General features: G+C 41.5%; 1 protein-coding gene across 1 annotated transcript; it reads left to right on the top strand.

Annotated features, from left to right (window-relative positions):
• Window positions 1-629: 629 nt before the first annotated feature.
• Window positions 630-15,631, top strand: LOC141221651 (protein spinster homolog 1-like). Its single transcript, XM_073666546.1, has 15 exons — window positions 630-837; window positions 1,010-1,075; window positions 1,326-1,462; window positions 1,811-1,962; window positions 2,663-2,732; window positions 3,349-3,488; window positions 3,581-3,733; window positions 3,907-4,096; window positions 4,305-4,370; window positions 5,048-5,146; window positions 6,423-6,594; window positions 8,992-9,008; window positions 13,221-13,324; window positions 13,448-13,705; window positions 15,343-15,631. Exons 1-15 carry the CDS (start codon window positions 630-632, stop codon window positions 15,629-15,631), a joined length of 2,121 nt encoding a protein of 706 aa, XP_073522647.1.
• The last annotated feature ends 1,951 nt before the right edge of the window (window positions 15,632-17,582 follow it).

The following is a 17,582-nucleotide window of genomic DNA, read 5'->3' on the forward strand; positions in this document are numbered from 1 at the left end:
ATCGAGATCTCGGGAGCCGAGATCTACACATGCTCCGCTGGAGGCGTCCATTTTCCCGAAGTCCACAGCAGTGAAAACGATGGGCAGTGCGGGGGCTCCACTGACATTTTCTGGAAGCCTGGTGCCCGAAGCAGCCTCGCATCGCTGACCACCCCCACCTCCCAGTCTGGGGCCCACAGCATCGCCCCACCACCTTCAACTTCCTGCAGCAGTGACCCTGACTCCTGGGACCCTGCTCCACCGCAGATACCCCCCCAGCCCGGTAAGCTACAATTGGATTATAAATCGCACCCCCATTTTCCCCCCAAATTTGGGAGAACAAAAAGTGAGTCTTATAATCTGAAAAATACATATATATATATATATATATATATATATATATATATATATATGCTTGTTTTTTTTCTCTTTATTTTTGAAATCTTTATATTTTATTATTTTTTTTATATTAAAGAAAAACTTTTTTTGCTGAATTTGACCTCATTTTTAGTCCCTCTAGGGGACTTAAACTTATTGTTGTTCGATTGCTTATTACACTATATACTGCACTACCACGGAATTGACTGAGACTAATGCAATATTTTTACCGTCTTGTGTTTTTCTCCAGTGTTTGCAGGGCTCTGTTGAACATGGTATCTCTCTTCAATTCCACCCCAAAAATGCCACTTCTATTAGAAGATGTGGAAAAAGGAAAAGACCAGCAAGATGAGGATGAAAACTGCGAAGAACAGGACCTGCACGCCCGGACTGGAGTCTCCATAGTCCGCTCTTTCATTATTGTAGGCGTTCTAACCTTCATCAATCTGGTCACCTTCATAGCTGCCTTCACTTTCGTAGGTAAGTAGGCGTAAACCGGCTTATGTCGGGGGCAAGGTGTATAAGGCCCAAAACTGCAAAAAAAGAAGAAAATCTTCATGGCCAACGAGAAGGCTCGTTAGCTGCTGTGATGTCTATTCCTGCACTTCTCTAATTACAATAATCATTCGTGTTCTTCTTTTTGTTCTGGCAGGAGCGATTTCTTACCTACAAAGCGCATTTAAAATGGACGACAGCAAATCCGGCCTTATAAGCTTAGGTAAACTTTTAACATAAAATCCCATTCTATAGGTCACTTGTGAGGACGGCTGGAATCTCGTGACATCATAAGGTTCCAATTTTGTAACGTTCACATGATGGCCGCCTTTATAGTTACCAAAAATGCAAACAGTGATGAGGACGGGAGAAGTGTTTTCAGTGCAACAGTTTAAATAATCCTCAAATATAAATAAATATATGTTAAAGAAATCATTTCTATTAACTGTGACCTCTTGTTTTTCCCCTTCTAGTATTCACGATCAGCAGTGTCCTGTTTGGTCAAATCTATGGATACCTGGGTGACCGCTGGAACAGAAAATACATCATGTGTGCAGGGATGTCCTTCTGGTCGGCCATCATTCTCTGCAAGTCCTACGTTCCCAATGAGGTAACTGATCTAATTGGTAGAAGCATAAAGACTTAAGGCTCATGCAGACGTCTGTGGATCTCGGTGCCATCATGGACAATAATGCACGGACTGGCCGCGGGTCTTCCGACCCGAGCATCGCTATCACGCTGTCAGAGATCGGACCGGGATCCACCGACGTCTGCATGAGCCCTAAAGCCTCTCACTTGTTTGTATGTAGATCAGTATTTTGCATTAGTATTTGCAAGACAAAAGTGAGAGCGGGTCCAAAATTAGGAAAAGTTTATAATTTTTCCATTACCGTATTTCTTTAGGTGTCTTAGAAAACTTTCATAAATGGTCACTGAATATTTTTTTGTGTTTTCACAGTATTTTACAGTTTTTCTCCTAATTAATGGACTGTCTGGAGCTGCAGAGGCAAGTTTTAAAATAACTGCCCCCTCCATCATTGCCGACGTCTTCGTGGGAGATCGGCGCAGCCGCGCGCTTAACTTGTATTACTTAGCAGCACCCTTTGGCTGGTGAGTGTAGATCTATTTATTGTTTTAAGGAGGGAATCATAGCCAAACTGTCTAAGAGTAAGTCCGACAAGGCGGATTTGCTGTGGACTTTTTTCGGTACGGATTTTGCTCTACAGATGCATGTACAATACATATGGATGGCGTTTCAAAAACCCCTCCGCAAGTAATGATCATGGTGTCGCAACACGTAGGGGGAGGATCAGCAGTGAACCAGCAAACATTTCTGGAATTGCTGCAGATTTCTAGGAAATTGATTCAAGACTCTAAATGGAAATATTTTTTCAGCAATGTCAAGACTTTCCCTAACAGAAAACTGCACTGATTGCTATGGGCAAAAAAGTTTTCTGCTAGACAGTTTGACTTTTAGCACTTATGACAAGAGCTCCTCAAAGAATGTGAAGACTCAGAATGATCTTACACTTTTTATTGTTTTTTTATAAATCATTTAAATGGACATAGGAAATGTTGTAATATATCTTATCAGGAAATATACTTATTTCCCTTCATTAATTCACTGATAAAAATCCATCTTCAGTGACAAGACAGATTGTAGCTTTATGCGGCATGGGGTAACAGTTGCTGCTCATAGAAGTCTATGGAGGGGGTGGAGTAGGAAGGAGGAGCCGGAAAAAGGCACTCAAAAATGTATATGTTTATATGTGTGCAGAAATTATGACAACTTTGTTTTTGTTTTTTACAGTGGCCTTGGTTACATCATTGGGTCTAAAGTGACAAGTGCATTTGGTGGCGCCTGGCAATGGGCCTTCCGGGTAAGTAATAGGTCTGAGGGATCTTGTGGACAAACTGTGAATCTTAATTATAATTCCTGAATCGTATTAAAGGGAATCTGGCAGTATGTTTTTCCATTTGATCTGAGAGCAGGGGCCCTGTAGGGGCAGAGCACCTGATTCCAGCGATGTGTCACTTACTGCTCCTTGTAGATGCTTTAAAAAAAAAATCACTGTTTTATTAGCAGGAGATTATGACGAGGGGACTAGTTGTCTCGTGCCATGTAGTCCTCCTGTTCTGTGTAACCCCGACCCCACCACTGATTGGTGGCTTTCTGCCTATGTACAGTGTGCACAGAAAAATCTACCAATCAGTGGTGTAGGCAGGGTATACAGAGCTCAGCATTCAGAGTACTGCTAGATCTGCAGCAGAGAAAACTGGGATTTTATCAATACTTCACCAAGCACACCAGCAAGTGACACATCGCTGGAATCGGGGTCTCTGTCCCTGCATTATGCTGCTCTCAGATGCGCAGCAAACACCTCGTCGCAGATCCCCTTTAATGGAACCAGTTCCACAACAGTCTGTGCTCATGTCCTTTTTGTGATGAAACCTCTGTATATGTGATATGTGATGTCTCCTTCTTCATCTACACAGATCATCTCTGCTCTGGGCCTGGTAGGAGTCCTGCTCATGGCTGCATTTGTAAAAGAACCGTCCAGAGGAGCTGCAGAGGAAAAGAACAAACCACTGAGCTTCAAAGGATGGCTTATGGATGCCAACCAACTGCGTAAAAAGTAGGTGTCTTCTGTGCATTGATTTATGTCACTGATCTCCCCCGTGACTTCTGCGTCATTTACAAGTTTTTTACCCTTTTCTCTCTCTGCAGCCGAAGTCTTCTGTTTTCTACTCTTGGGACTATTATGGTAAAATTTGTGGCAGCTGCATTCGGCTTCTGGGCTGTTACTTTCCTGAAGCGTGCCCGGGCTCTCATGCTACAGAAGGCGCCATATCAGACTCAACTATCCAACTATGATGACAGGTACAAGTTTAGCAAACTTTAATTTGACATTCACTGGTGGGAATTTAATTCCCCCTATGACCGTTTTCTCTCTAAAAAAAAATATTTATATTTCAAATTATTATTATATCAAATTATTTATATTTCATTTCTTCAAGCTACTTTACTAATCTCTTTACCGCTTTTCTTTGCAGTCTGATTTTCGGAGGACTTACGGTCATCTCTGGCATCCTTGGAGTTGGAACAGGGGCGGAGATAGCCAAGAGATGCAGGAAGTACAACCCTCGTGCTGACCCTATAGTTTGTGCGGTTGGATTGCTGGGCTCCGCCATTTTCCTGCTGTTGGCTATTATTCTTGCAGACATCAGCCTTGTGGCCACTTATGTAAGTACCTGGAGTACAGATTGCTTTCATCCCCTTACTGGGTCTCGGCTATAGGACCGAGCAGTAGAAATCATAGACTATGGCGGGGGCTGTCTATGAATGTACGGAGACTGGGGTGGATGAATGGATTATACAGACAAAACCTATGGGGGATAGGAAAGCGTGCAAGACACAAATGTTTATATGTATTGTTCTTTACTCTCTGCAGGTGTTTATATTCATCGGGACCATATTTCTGAGCCTGAACTTTTCAGTTTCAACTGATATCCGCCTGGTGAGTGGAGAAAAGCGCTAAACTTATCATAGCTATAATTATATGTATGTAGTCAGTCTCTATGTTCTGTTTTTACCCATCAAATGCCCCATAATCCTGGCTGTGCCCAAGCGTCTGTTGGGTAATTCCCAACTAAAAATAAACCTGGCGCAAGATGATTAAAAACTTCTTTAGTAAAATCTCAGTCCACAACATGTCTGGGCTTCTTATCTATCCTGGCTGATTGTGCATTTAAAGGGGTTGTCCACTACTTTCACATTGATGCCCTACCCGTAGGATATGGCATCAATGTAGGATGGCCGGGGTCCCGCACGCGGCACCCCCGGCGATCAGCAGTTATTGGTATCTGCAGCGGCTGCCACCGGCCGGAGGGGCTTACCTGCGGTGTTTGGCCGTCAAGTTATAGTGGTCACCGCGGTGTACTGCACATCCACCTCCTATTCAATTGACTTGAATAGGTAAGGACTTCCGGCTGGTGGCAGCCGCCGCCGGCACCGATAACTGCTGATCGGAAGGGATGCCGCATGCGGGACCCCGGCCGATCATACATTGATGCCCTATCCATAGTGGACAACTTCTTTAACTTAGGCTTCAAGTATGTTCACTTTGTCCATGTTCTCTTGTCTCGTTGGGTTCAGTGACTCCTTCTGCTCATTCAGAATATTCTCTTGTTTCAGTATGTGGTTTCTCCCACAAGGCGATCAACAGCACAGGCGTTATCGATGGCGGGGTCCCACCTGCTGGGGGAAGCTGGAAGCTCCTATTTCATCGGGCTAGTAAGTAGCTGTTACATATTCTCACATCACTTTAGGGCTACATTCACACATCTGTTTCCATTTGTACATTGTCGCAAAACAGACCATTTTTCTCTTGTGTCATCTGTTTTTTTAAAAAGTGAAGGTGGTAGACTGTCCAAACTTTATTTATCCATTGACTCTTAATAATGGATCAATGAAAAATGGATGAAACACAGATGGAAAACTGAAGTACAAAGTATATCATCCTTTCTCCATCCATTTTTAACAGATTCCTATAGACTAGAAATAGTAACCCCAGTTTTAATTTTTATTTCATAAATCAATAGTACAGTACACATGAAAATAAGAAACGTTGGAATATATCTTTTCAGAGAAATCTGCTTCTTTCTCCTCTCGAACTGATCGTTTATTCTCAAAGTTCTCACTGTATTCAGTGAAGCATTACTGGGATAGGAGATGACAGTTGGTGCTTATAACATTCTATGGAGAGGAAAGAGGGAGGAGCTAGAGGCAGGCTCCCCCCATGTACATAGAATCTGATCAACAGCAATTGTCATCTCCTATCTCAGTAATGTAAAAATCTGTCTTCACTGATTACAGATTTTATCTGTGAATTAAGAATGTTATAAATTAATGGAGGAAAAATAAGCAGATTTATCTGATAAGATCTACCACAAAGTTGCTTATTTTCACGTGTACTGTATTGATTTTATAACGACAGTTACTCTTTACTGGCCAAGTCTGATCCGCAGAACGGATGAGAATAGGACATGCTCTGTCACAGAGGAGTTTTTAAAACTCGCTGTAGCCTATTCATAACATACTTAAAAGGGTTCACCGGGACTATTTGATTTTTTTTACTATGGGCTAACAGGCAAGTCGTTGCTAAATACCTGCCTGTAGTGCCCGGGACCGATCTCTGCCAACACCCGCGATTCAGTGGCCTCCCCTGATATCACGTTGACAGAGCAGCATCTTCTCTTCCGCTCTGTTGACGGGGTGGCAGAACTCCAAAGACAAGATGTCCTGGAGTTACGTCACAGATTATCTGCTGAAGAAGGATGTCACAAGTGTCCTGTTCCCAGACAATGTGTAGTACTGGAGCTGCGGATACTGGAAGCATTGCTGTTCATAGTTTGGAGGAGCCGCTATCTGCAGTGAGGCACCTTCTCTTTCTATGATCACCAGATTTCATTGGTATCCATTGACTGCTGTCAGCATAAACGTGTCCAGTCAATTATGTTTTTTTACTTTCATTAACCATACATAATTATTTATCTCGTCTCATCTTCAGATATCCGACCGCATCAAAAGTTACAATCCAGACTCGGCTCTTTCGAACTTCCGCAGTCTGCAGTACGCCCTCATGGTTTGCCCCTTTGTGCTGGTTTTCGGAGGAGGATTCTTTTTCGCATGCGCCCTCTTTGTTGAAAATGATCGTAAGAAGGCAGAGACAGAGTCTGAAGGTACGTGCAGAAATAAGTTAATTATCCGATCATATCTCTTACAGAATTGGATTAGCATTAGCTCCATAATTAGTAAATGTAATACCCAGCATCTGTATAATACATCCATCCCCATAACAAAGCTCCATAACATAACATTAACAAAGCTGCATAACATAACATTAACAAAGCTGCAATTAACTTATTATTATGACATAAATAGTTTTATCCTAAGGCTATGTGCCCACGATGCAGAAATGCTCAGGATTTTTCCTGAGCGTTTCTGCATCTCCCCTGGAAAAAAAAACGCATGCGGATTGTACATGCGGATTGTACATGCGGATTGTACATGCGTTTTTCTGCCAGGGACATGCGGATGTGAAGCGTTCTTCACATGCATTTCCGCATGCGGGTTGATAAGCGCTTTCCAAGCGATTTTAGCATCACTTGGAAAGTGCTTGACAACTTGGTCACACTATATAAATCCATGCAAACGGCATGGATTTATATAGTGTGACCCCAAAGAATGGTTAAAAATAAAAAAATAAATATATACTTACCTTCCGATGGCCCCGGCAGTCTTGCTTCACTCCGTCCTGGCTGCCGGCAGATCGCGGTACACTGAAGGACCTGCCAACGTCAGCATCGCGTGACCCGTCACATGGCTATGACGTCAGCGCAGGTCCTTCAGTCCACCGCGATCTGCCGGCATGGGAGGACGAGCGCACCGCGGCCCGCCGGAAGGTAAGTATAACATATATTTTTTATTTTATTCTTTTTTTTACAGGTACTATGGCACCTGGGTGTGGATGTCTCCTCTCCTCCACACCCGGGTACCATCCCCACAATGGAACGCATACATCTACATATACAGTGATGCGGAGTCCATGCGGTCTAATGCAAGTCAATGGCGGAGAAAACTCAGCGCTTCCGCAAAATAATTGGTAGTGCTGCTTTTTTTACGCAATGATAATCCGCAGCGGAAATTTCTGCAGCATGTGCACAGCACATACGGATTATCATTGGGGAACATGGCAGACCTTCTACCATGCATTTTTTAAGCGTTTCTGCAGCGTTTTTGCCGCTGCGGAAACGCTTAAAAAACGCATCGTGGGCACACAGCCTAAGTGTGACCCTACCCTACTGATATGGGGCTGATTATATGACATAAATTGTATTTGAAAAAATCTGCTATGTCTTTTTGGTGGAATCTACTTTTAAGATAACCTGTCACTCGCCATAAATATACATTTATTTTAACCCGGTATAAATGCTGCTATTCTCCTGAATACGGCATTGTTTGTCTCTTGTTCTCAAATCTCCTTGTTCCTGATAGGTCTCCCTGCTCCCTATACATTTATCCACTATTTTAGCCAACTGGCCGTTGTCATCAAGATGTTTCTCAAAAAGAGAAGTTTTTGAGGGTCACGCCCACTTGGCAAAAATAAATACAAATACTAGATTTACATAAAGGGAAAAGGGGGCAATTTCTCAGGAAATTAGAATCTTGAGGAACAAAGGATGAACAATGCCAGATTCAGGAGAACAACAGGATTTACAACGGGTAAAAAATGGTAAATGTCGGATCATCTCGTTCAATTGTTTTTACTTAACATTTACAAAAAAAAATAACATTAAGAAGGAATATAAATTGGGGAGGGGAAAAAGGAGTAATGGGGTAACAATGGGAAGTTACAGGAGAGAAAGTAAAGGCAAGGCTAGTCATTATTATTAGTAATAAACAACTATTATAACTTTGACCATAATATGTGTAAACAATTAGTTTGGTATATATCCGGTATTGTTTGTTTATACAACTATTTTAGTTTTTAAGTTTTGGGTTTAGCCTGAGTAAAAAAAACTCTTCCACTATGGCATTCATCTAACTAAATATCAGCTACAACATTTTTTCACTAATCGCAAAGTTGAACTTTAATATTGTGCGTTGATGCCTTTCCATTACTTCTAATATTGATGGAGGAATTATTTGCTTCCATTTTGTTGCGATTAAATGTTTAATCACCAAAAAGATATGACAAGAGATATGTTGAAATTTGGGTGGGATTTCTTCTAGACCTTGTGATAATAATATTAATTGTGGTGTAAGTGGAATATTGGGTTTAGAAATTCATAGGAGTAAGTTCAAAGTTTCTTTCCATAATTCCTTTATGGACAACTCCAAAATATGTGTAAAATGTCTCCCGGTTTAGCACAACCTCTCCAGCATAGAGGAGGTTGGGAAGGAAATGCTCTGCGGGGTCTCATTGGAGTAAAGGAGCACCGCAGCATAATGTTATAGTGCGTCTCTTGGAAACACGTAGTGGCACAATATGTCAGGTTTAATGCTTTACTGTACATGTAGATAATCCTTCTGTATCATTTTATATCAAATAATTTAATTTTATTTCATCTTTATAGACTTTGTCCTGAAGGAGGTAATATCTACAGCTCCATAAATTAGAACTTTTTAAAGCTGGACCTGAGGAAAAATGAAAGGTAAGATAAGATGGGAATAGTCAACTTTAACTTTTTTAATTTTTGGTAATGAGAATATATAATTTGAGAATATAATTTGAGTGGGTTTTCAGATCCTATTATTTCAGAGTTAGAAATTTTAGTTTCTTTCCAGGCCAGGTATCTCTTCTTAGAACTATTCAATCCTTTTACAAGAGGAGATAAAATATTAAGTACCAATTTTATTTTTTAAGGGGATGAGTGATAATACCAGATGGGAAATATATTAGTTATACAACCATATAAATCATCGTATAAAACTGTACACTTGTTAAACTACGTTTTGCTTCTTTTGTTGGAGACAGTGGCTCCAGCTTTGCGGCACGAATCATCACGTTGTACATTCAATGTCCGTTCCGGCTATGACAACTTGCTGGAGGTCCTAGATTCATTGGGGATCTGCAGGGGTTTGTCTGACATCTTTAAGTTCCTGGATGTCTTTTAATGTTTTAGAAATACTTGATCTTTTACTAAAGCTAAAATAGTGGGGAGAAGATCCTTTACAGTAAAAATAGTTCTATTTAGATCTAGCTTTATTAACGCTACATAATCAATAATTTATTTTTTAATTTAAATTTATAGATTTAAAAAATTGCACTCATGTACTTCTTAGATATCCATGAAATGCTTAGTGCCGGCCAATATGAAACATTCTGGGTTTAGGAGTCCAGTGGGTGGTCTCAGATCTCACATAGTGATTGTCAGCCCCCTCTATATGAATGGGGGGTACAGTCCTAAACTAAGAATAAGCCAATATCACTTATCTTAAATCTTTTCTCACAAGGCTAGAAATCAGTAACCAGGAGTACATTGCCTGCCGTTTATATATGATATCCAGTTGTTTCATCTTCAGTCATATTTATTATTTCTACAGATCACTATTCCGGAGAGAGGCCTGATTGTGATCCGTCAATGAACAAAGAATCCAGCCGGATGTGACGACTCTTCCACAAGGCGAAAACAAGTCAGAAAAAAGAGACAGATTCCGGGCTCGGTCTCTGTTCTCGCATACGACATTTACTGGACTTTCCGCAGTCAGATGAACTCACGGAATAAAGTGAGGTTCCTGCTGCATCAAGAGGCAGATTCCGGGCTCGGTCTCTGTTCTCACTTCTGGATACGACATTTACTGGACTTTCCGCAGTCAGATGAACTCACGGAATAAAGTGAGCTTCCTGCTGCATAAGGAGACAGATTCCGGGCTCGGTCTCTGTTCTCGTCCTATCATGATTAGTGCCACATTGAAGACTATTGGGCAACACGGTGGCTCAGTGGTTAGCACTGTTGCTTTGCAGCGTTCGGGTCCAAACCCAACCAAAGAGAACAACTGCATGGAGTTTGTATGCTCTCCCCGTGTTCGCGTGGGTTTCCTCCGGGTTCTCCGGTTTCCTCCCACACTCCAAAGACATACTGATAGGAAATTGATAAATAAATAATTAAATATTATTTCAACTATTATTGAAAATTCTTATATTTGACTCCTTGAATGAAGCTAATAGTCAGTGTATGATAACATATCTGAGCCTCTGTATGGGTCTTCACAGTGCTTAATAGAGGCAACTGGGGGTCAACCCAACAAATCATAGGAGCCTCAGGTCTGGTCAATGATTCCTCCCCAGGTCCACACATTGCATTCCATGTCCTGAGCTCACGTATGTGATCAGTCCTCCATTATGGTAAATGGAAAATATAGAAACAACCAATCAAAAGTCTAACACCTTACTGCCCTATGACATACTATTACATCATGGGCACATGGGATTAAACATGAACTGTGCTATTTTCATGGTAGTCGTGCTGTGCAGGCTTAGCAGCTGAGCCCGCACTTCAAGGAGAGTTGGCTGCAACTGCCGACTTTGGTGTTAGCACCTATCCCGACAGTTTAACCCTTTAGATGATGCGGTCAATAGCGACCACCGCATCAATATGGTGGACAGAAGGAAGGGGCCCCCTCTGTACCTTCATTATTACCCCCATGTTACAATCACGGTGTATCGATGGTTATCATGGCAAGCTGAGACCTAACAAAAGCCTCTGGGTCTATCAGCAATGGAAGCTTGTTGAAAAAAAGAAGGATCGCTTCACTGTACCAAACTTTTAGGGTGCTCTGAAGAAATAGGTAGTATAGATATCAAAAAAGAACTTCGGCACTCCAATATGTATGCAAAAAATTGGTTTTTATTAGCAGAATTCCCCTTAAATGAAAAGCAGGCCAACGTTTCGACCTAACATGGTCTTTCTCAGGGCCTATGCTAAACATCAAAAGAATATATCCCATCAACATTTGTATATAAACAGAAAATAAGGAAAAACAAAATATACACATACATCTACTTATAAATGATGTGGAATAACCCACAAAAGATTGTGAAATAAATTTGTAAGGTACAGTAGAATATGCAAATAGCGTGCGTTTTTTTAAAAAAATGTTTATATATGTATATAAATTCAAGAATAATGATATAGTAGGAGACCTCATGCTGCCACAAGAATATAAAGTATATATATATATATATATATATATATATATATATATATATATACAGTACAGACCAAAAGTTTGGACACACCTTCTCATTTAAAGATTGTTCTGTATTTTCATGACTATGAAAATTGTACATTCACACTGAAGGCATCAAAACTATGAATTAACACATGTGGAATTATATACTTAACAAAAAAGTATGAAACAACTGAAAATATGTCTTATATTCTAGGTTCTTCAAAGTAGCCACCTTTTGCTTTGATGACTGCTTTGCACACTCTTGGCATTCTATTGATGAGCTTCAAGAGGTAGTCACCGGAAATGGTCTTCACTTCACAGGTGTGCCCTGTCAGGTTTAATAAGTGGGATTTCTTGCCTTATAAATGGGGTTGGGACCATCAGTTGTGTTGTGCAGAAGTCAGGTGGATACACAGCTCATAGTCCTACTGAATAGTCCTAAATAATCAGTAACATGAAATATATTCAATTATTATAAAATGACAAACAATCTAGTCACCCATACTGAAAGCCCAGTGAATGACCCACAACTTAAAACTTTAATCAGTAGCATAGAATTATCCGCTAAACCCTGGTTTATTATCCTATCCAATAGACACTGGACAGAGTGAGTTTTATGTCATATAGGTAGAGGGATTTTTGGGGGGGATATAGGAATTTTTTATTCATATTGTGCTTCATACTCCCTATTAAGTCCTTTCGGAGTGAGGATCTGTAGCGTATGTATCCAGTATAGCTCACGTTTTTTGAGGTTTTGAATCCGGTTGCCCCCCCCCGTCTATTTGGCGGAATGTGATCAATTACTTGATACCTTAGTTGTGAAATGTTGTGGGACATAGCTAGAAAATGTGCTGGTATAGGTAACATCATGCGTCCACAAAGAATTGTTGATTTGTGTTGTGAAATGCGGTCTCGGATATGTTGGGTGATCTCACCAACATACGCGAGACCGCATGGACACTTAATTAGATACACCACATACGTGGAATCACAAGAGAAATATTCTTTAATAGAATAACGTTTGCCAGAATGAGGATGTGTAAAAGTGTCATCCTTAGTAATATTTGAACACTGTAAACATCCTAGACACGGGAAAGTTCCCCTCCGGGGGGTGGCCAAGGTGCGTTGGATTGGTCCCTTATTTGTGGATCCCATGTCAGCTCTAACCAAATGGTCGCGAATGTTTCGGGATCTTTTATGACATAGTAGGGGGACATCAGTAAATTCCTCTATATCCGGATAAGATTGCTCTAACAGGGACCAATATTTTTTAATGCACTTGAATATCTGTCCCCCAAAGGGGTGATAGGTGTTCACGAAAGTCAGTCGTGAGTTATTATTCCGTCGTGAAGTAGGTTGGGTGACCTGGTTCAAGATATGTGATGGGTAAAGACCATGTTAGGTGGAAACGGACTGCTTTTCATTTATGGGGAATTCTGCTAATAAAAACCAATTTTTTGCATCCATATTGGAGTGCCGAAGTTCTTTTTTGATATCTATACTACCTATTTCTTCAGAGCACCCTAAAAGTTTGATACAGTGAAGCGATCCTTCTTTTTTTCAATTGACTGTTTCTTGGGATTACGCTCCTGTGGCTTCAATGTCGTTCACAACCTTTGCCTTTAATCAGGAAGAAGCAAGTGGAATACTTGCACATGTCACAACTCCCGTTACATTTCTCCACACCCCCACTGAGGAAGTACGCACAAGGGACCTAGAGAAGGAACAAAGGAGGTATACCGCTTTGGATCTACACTGCGTTACTCTCGCAGAATATCACAAAACACAACGAATTCCACGAGGATTAAGAGTCAACCTACGTCCTACTCTATTTAATGATAACTCTGATTATTGCAGTAAGTTCGAGGGGATCCTCAACAAATGCTCAATGGACATTATTGTGTTGACAATTGATTTTCTCCAGAAGGAAATAACCAATCTACATACTAGGATTGCCTCTACTGAGCAACAATTGAGTAATACGATTTCATCTGAAGAATTTACAACACTGAAAAACAAAGTGGACAAAACCATTTCTGAATATCGCAACGAACTCCAGATCCAGAAAAAATCTAAATTTCTATGTGACGCTGAAAACTACCTCAATAATCAAGTGTATAGATGGCGCTCTTCAGATCAAGGCAGAAGCAGCAGATCATACAGGCGAGGATACAACTCTTCTCCAGGCCGACACTCCTCTACAGACAGCAAACGAGGTACCTATCAACCAAATTATTTTTTGGATCAACGCAGAAACCGTCCACCAAGAATAAGACGAGGCGGGGGAGGCGATCGACAGACAGACAACGCTCGGATGACAACTCGTTCTCGGGTAGGACTAACATCGTGTATAACATCTTCTCACAATCCTTAGCACCGGCCGAATTAGACCTATTGCAAAAAGGTCTTTCATTTAGCCCTACACCTGCCTTTGATACATTCCAACTGGAGCAAGAACTACAACGCTTTTATAGAACCTTAAGATTGAAAGTCCATTTTTCCTCTGGTAGGGGGCTTACTACTGATCCTCCAGGTCCCTCTCAGAGCAGCCAGAATGATGGAATGTTCTCTTTACATGGCTTGAAACTGCGTATTCCTAGCCATTTCCAACCGCCTTGTACATATTATCATGTAGAGACATATATTGACTTGGTCCAGAAAGACATTAATGAAGTCCTACAAGCCATAAAGAGAGGCGATCTGCATAACAAAAATAACCTCAACCCTGAGGAAAGTATGGCCCTCTCCTCATTGAAAAAAAGGAAAGAACTTATTGTAAAACCAGCTGATAAGGGGGGAGCAATTGTTATTATGGACCGGTCTTATTATATATCAGAGATATACACTCAATTGAATGATACTGAAACGTATCTACCTATAACACGTAACCCCACCACAGAGGTAGCTAATTTAATTAAAAATTTAGTCTCACATCATTCTCAGAGAGGCACAATCGATTCCAAACTGTCAGAATTTTTGGTCAATCCAAACCCAATAATGCCGGTATTTTATACCTTACCCAAAATACACAAGAATCTATGGTCACCACCCGGGAGACCTATTGTAGCCTCTACAGATTCTATTTTGTCACCCTTGGCTATTACATTAGAAAAAATTTTAACACCCCATATTCAGAAGATTACCTCATACCTTAAGGACACTACCCATTTTTTGACATGCATAAGAGAATTAGGACCAATCCCTACTAACAGCATCCTAACAACAATGGATGTCAACAGTCTCTATACTAGTATCAATCACCAGTAGGGCATTTGTGCCACAATAAAATTTGTAAGAGCCCATACTACATTCTCAGCCGATCAGATTGACTTTTGCAGTGATTTATTAACTTTGATCCTCACCAAAAATTTTTTCATGTTTGAAGATCGTTTTTTCTTTCAAAAGAGGGGTACGGCGATGGGCTCCAATGTGGCACCCCCCTATGCCAATATCTTCATGGGGAATTTTGAGATAGATCATGTATATACTCACCCTCTGTTTGAAAAGCATGTGCTATGCTGGAGACGTTTTATTGACGATATTTTCTTTATTTGGACTGGCACAAGACAAAACTTAAAAACTTTTTTTGATGACCTTAACAGCAAACTTACTAATCTGACATTTACCATACACCAAGACCCACATTCCATACGTTTTTTGGACACACGGATTACACTCGTTGACACAGGATATCTAGTCAGTGACTTATACACAAAACCAACAGATAAAAACAGTCTATTGTTGTATTCCAGTTCTCACCCGGGCCATATTAAAAGGTCATTACCAAAATCACAACATAATAGGGTGGATCGAATAGTGTCTACTGCAGATTCTAAAAAAATTAGACATGAGGAGATGAACGACAAATTTCGACAGAGGGGTTACCCATCACATATCTTGAACCAGGTCACCCAACCTACTTCACGACGGAATAATAACTCACGACTGACTTTCGTGAACACCTATCACCCCTTTGGGGGACAGATATTCAAGTGCATTAAAAATATTGGTCCCTGTTACGGCAATCTTATCCGGATATAGAGAAATTTACCGATGTCCCCCTACTATGTCATAAAAGATCCCGAAACATTCGCAACCATTTGGTTAGAGCCGACGTGGGATCTACAAATAAGGGACCAATCCAACGCACCTTGGCCACCCCCCGGAGGGGAACTTTCCCGTGTCTAGGATGTTTACAGTGTTCAAATATTACTAAGGGTGACACTGGAAGTGCATTGAGGTGAAGGGTGCATTGCTGGAAAAGGGAAAAAAAAAAAAAACTCTTTAAATATCTTAGTTTGCGAGTGTGAACGAGCTGCGTGAGTCCGGAGCGTAAGTGCGAACGAAAGTAAGTGTGTGACTTGTTTTTCAGTGACTTTGTATTCAGGGAGTTTGGAAGGGAGGACTTTGGACTGAATTGCTGACTGTATTTCATTAATTCTTTACTTTACTTTTTACTTAACATTCTGTATATTGCAATCCCCATTAGGAAATGAGCACCATTATTGACAATGCTATCCAGTGTACATCTTGCCACATGTATGTATTCCTTGAACAGCAGGTCGAGGTTGCTTACTGCTGCGCGAGATGTGTGCACGTTGTGCGTTTGGAAGCCCAGATACTGGATCTAAATGAGCAGCTGGCAACACTGAGATCCATTGACAACATGGAAAGGAGTCTGCTGCTCACTGAGCAGCAGCTTACTGGGGTAGATGTGGGGGAGGGTGGTAGTCGGGAACTGCAGGACAGTGAGGTCGCTAGTTGGGTGACAGTTAGAAGGGGTGGTAGAGGGAAGAGTGCCAGGGAGGCTAGTCCTGATCTGGCACACCCCAATAAGTTTGCAAAGTTGGCAGATGAGGGGAGTGATGGTACAGGGGTAGCACTACTGCAGCAAGGCATCTCCGGCTTTCAGGGGACGAGTGTCAGCTCCAGTAAAGAGGGAAATAGGAGAGTAGGGCAGGCTAGGCAGGTGCTGGTAGTGGGGGACTCAATTATTAGAGGAAAAGATAGGGCAATCTGTCACAAAGACAGGGATCGTCGAACAGTGTGCTGCCTACCTGGCGCTCGAGTCCGGCACATCGCTGATCGGGTTGACAGATTACTGGGAGGGGCTGGTGAGGACCCAGCGGTCATGCTGCACATTGGCACAAATGACAAAGTTAGAGGTAGGTGGAAGGTCCTTAAAGATGATTTTAGGGAATTAGGCTGCAAGCTGAAAGCAAGGACCTCCAAGGTGGTATTCTCTGAAATACTACCGGTACCACGTGCCACGCCAGAGAGGCAACGGGAGATTTGGGAGATAAATAAGTGGCTCAAGAACTGGTGTAGGAAAGAGGGATTTGGGTTCCTGGAGAACTGGGCCGACTTCACAGTTGGCTACAGACTCTACGCTAGGGACCGGCTGCACCTTAATGGGGAGGGTGCAGCTGTGCTGGGGGAGAAAATGGCTAGAAGGTTGGAGGAGTGTTTAAACTAGGGATTGGGGGGGAGGGTATTCATTTTATAGGTGGGGAAGATAGTGCAGATAGTGACCTGGGCACAAATAAAGAAATTGGGGGTGGGGTTAGAACAGTCAATAAAGTAAGATGGAATAGAGGTACAGAGAGATACATAAAATGCATGTACACTAATGCCAGAAGCCTCACCAACAAAATGGAGGAATTAGAATTAATTTTGTTGGAAAATAATTATGACATGGTAGGGATATCTGCGACATGGCTGGACGAGAGCCATGACTGGGCAGTTAATTTACAGGGCTATAGTCTGTTCAGAAATGACCGTACAAACAAGCGAGGGGGGGTGTGTGTTTATATGTAAAATCATCCTTAAAACCTGTCTTGCGGGAGGATATATGTGAATCTAATGAAAATGTAGAGTCCCTGTGGGTGGAGATAAGGGGAGGGGGAAAAAATAATAAATTACTGATAGGGGTTTGTTATAAGTCTCCAAAAATAATGGAAGTAGCGGAGAATATCCTCGTAAAGCAGATAGA

Source organism: Phyllobates terribilis, unplaced genomic scaffold, assembly GCF_046119375.1.
Source record: "Phyllobates terribilis strain yellow unplaced genomic scaffold, ASM4611937v1 Scaffold_326__1_contigs__length_2130411, whole genome shotgun sequence".
Taxonomy (NCBI): Eukaryota; Metazoa; Chordata; class Amphibia; order Anura; family Dendrobatidae; genus Phyllobates; species Phyllobates terribilis.

What these genes read in the sequence shown, in the direction of transcription:
- LOC141221651 (XM_073666546.1), top strand. Translation starts at nt 630, where the DNA reads ATGGTATCTCTCTTCAATTCCACCCCAAAAATGCCACTTCTATTAGAA. An exon ending in TTAGCAGCACCCTTTGGCTG is followed by an intron (nt 1,963 to 2,662) that starts GTGAGTGTAGAT and finishes TGTTTTTTACAG; the next exon opens with TGGCCTTGGTTACATCATTG. An exon ending in CTATCCAACTATGATGACAG is followed by an intron (nt 3,734 to 3,906) that starts GTACAAGTTTAG and finishes TTTTCTTTGCAG; the next exon opens with TCTGATTTTCGGAGGACTTA.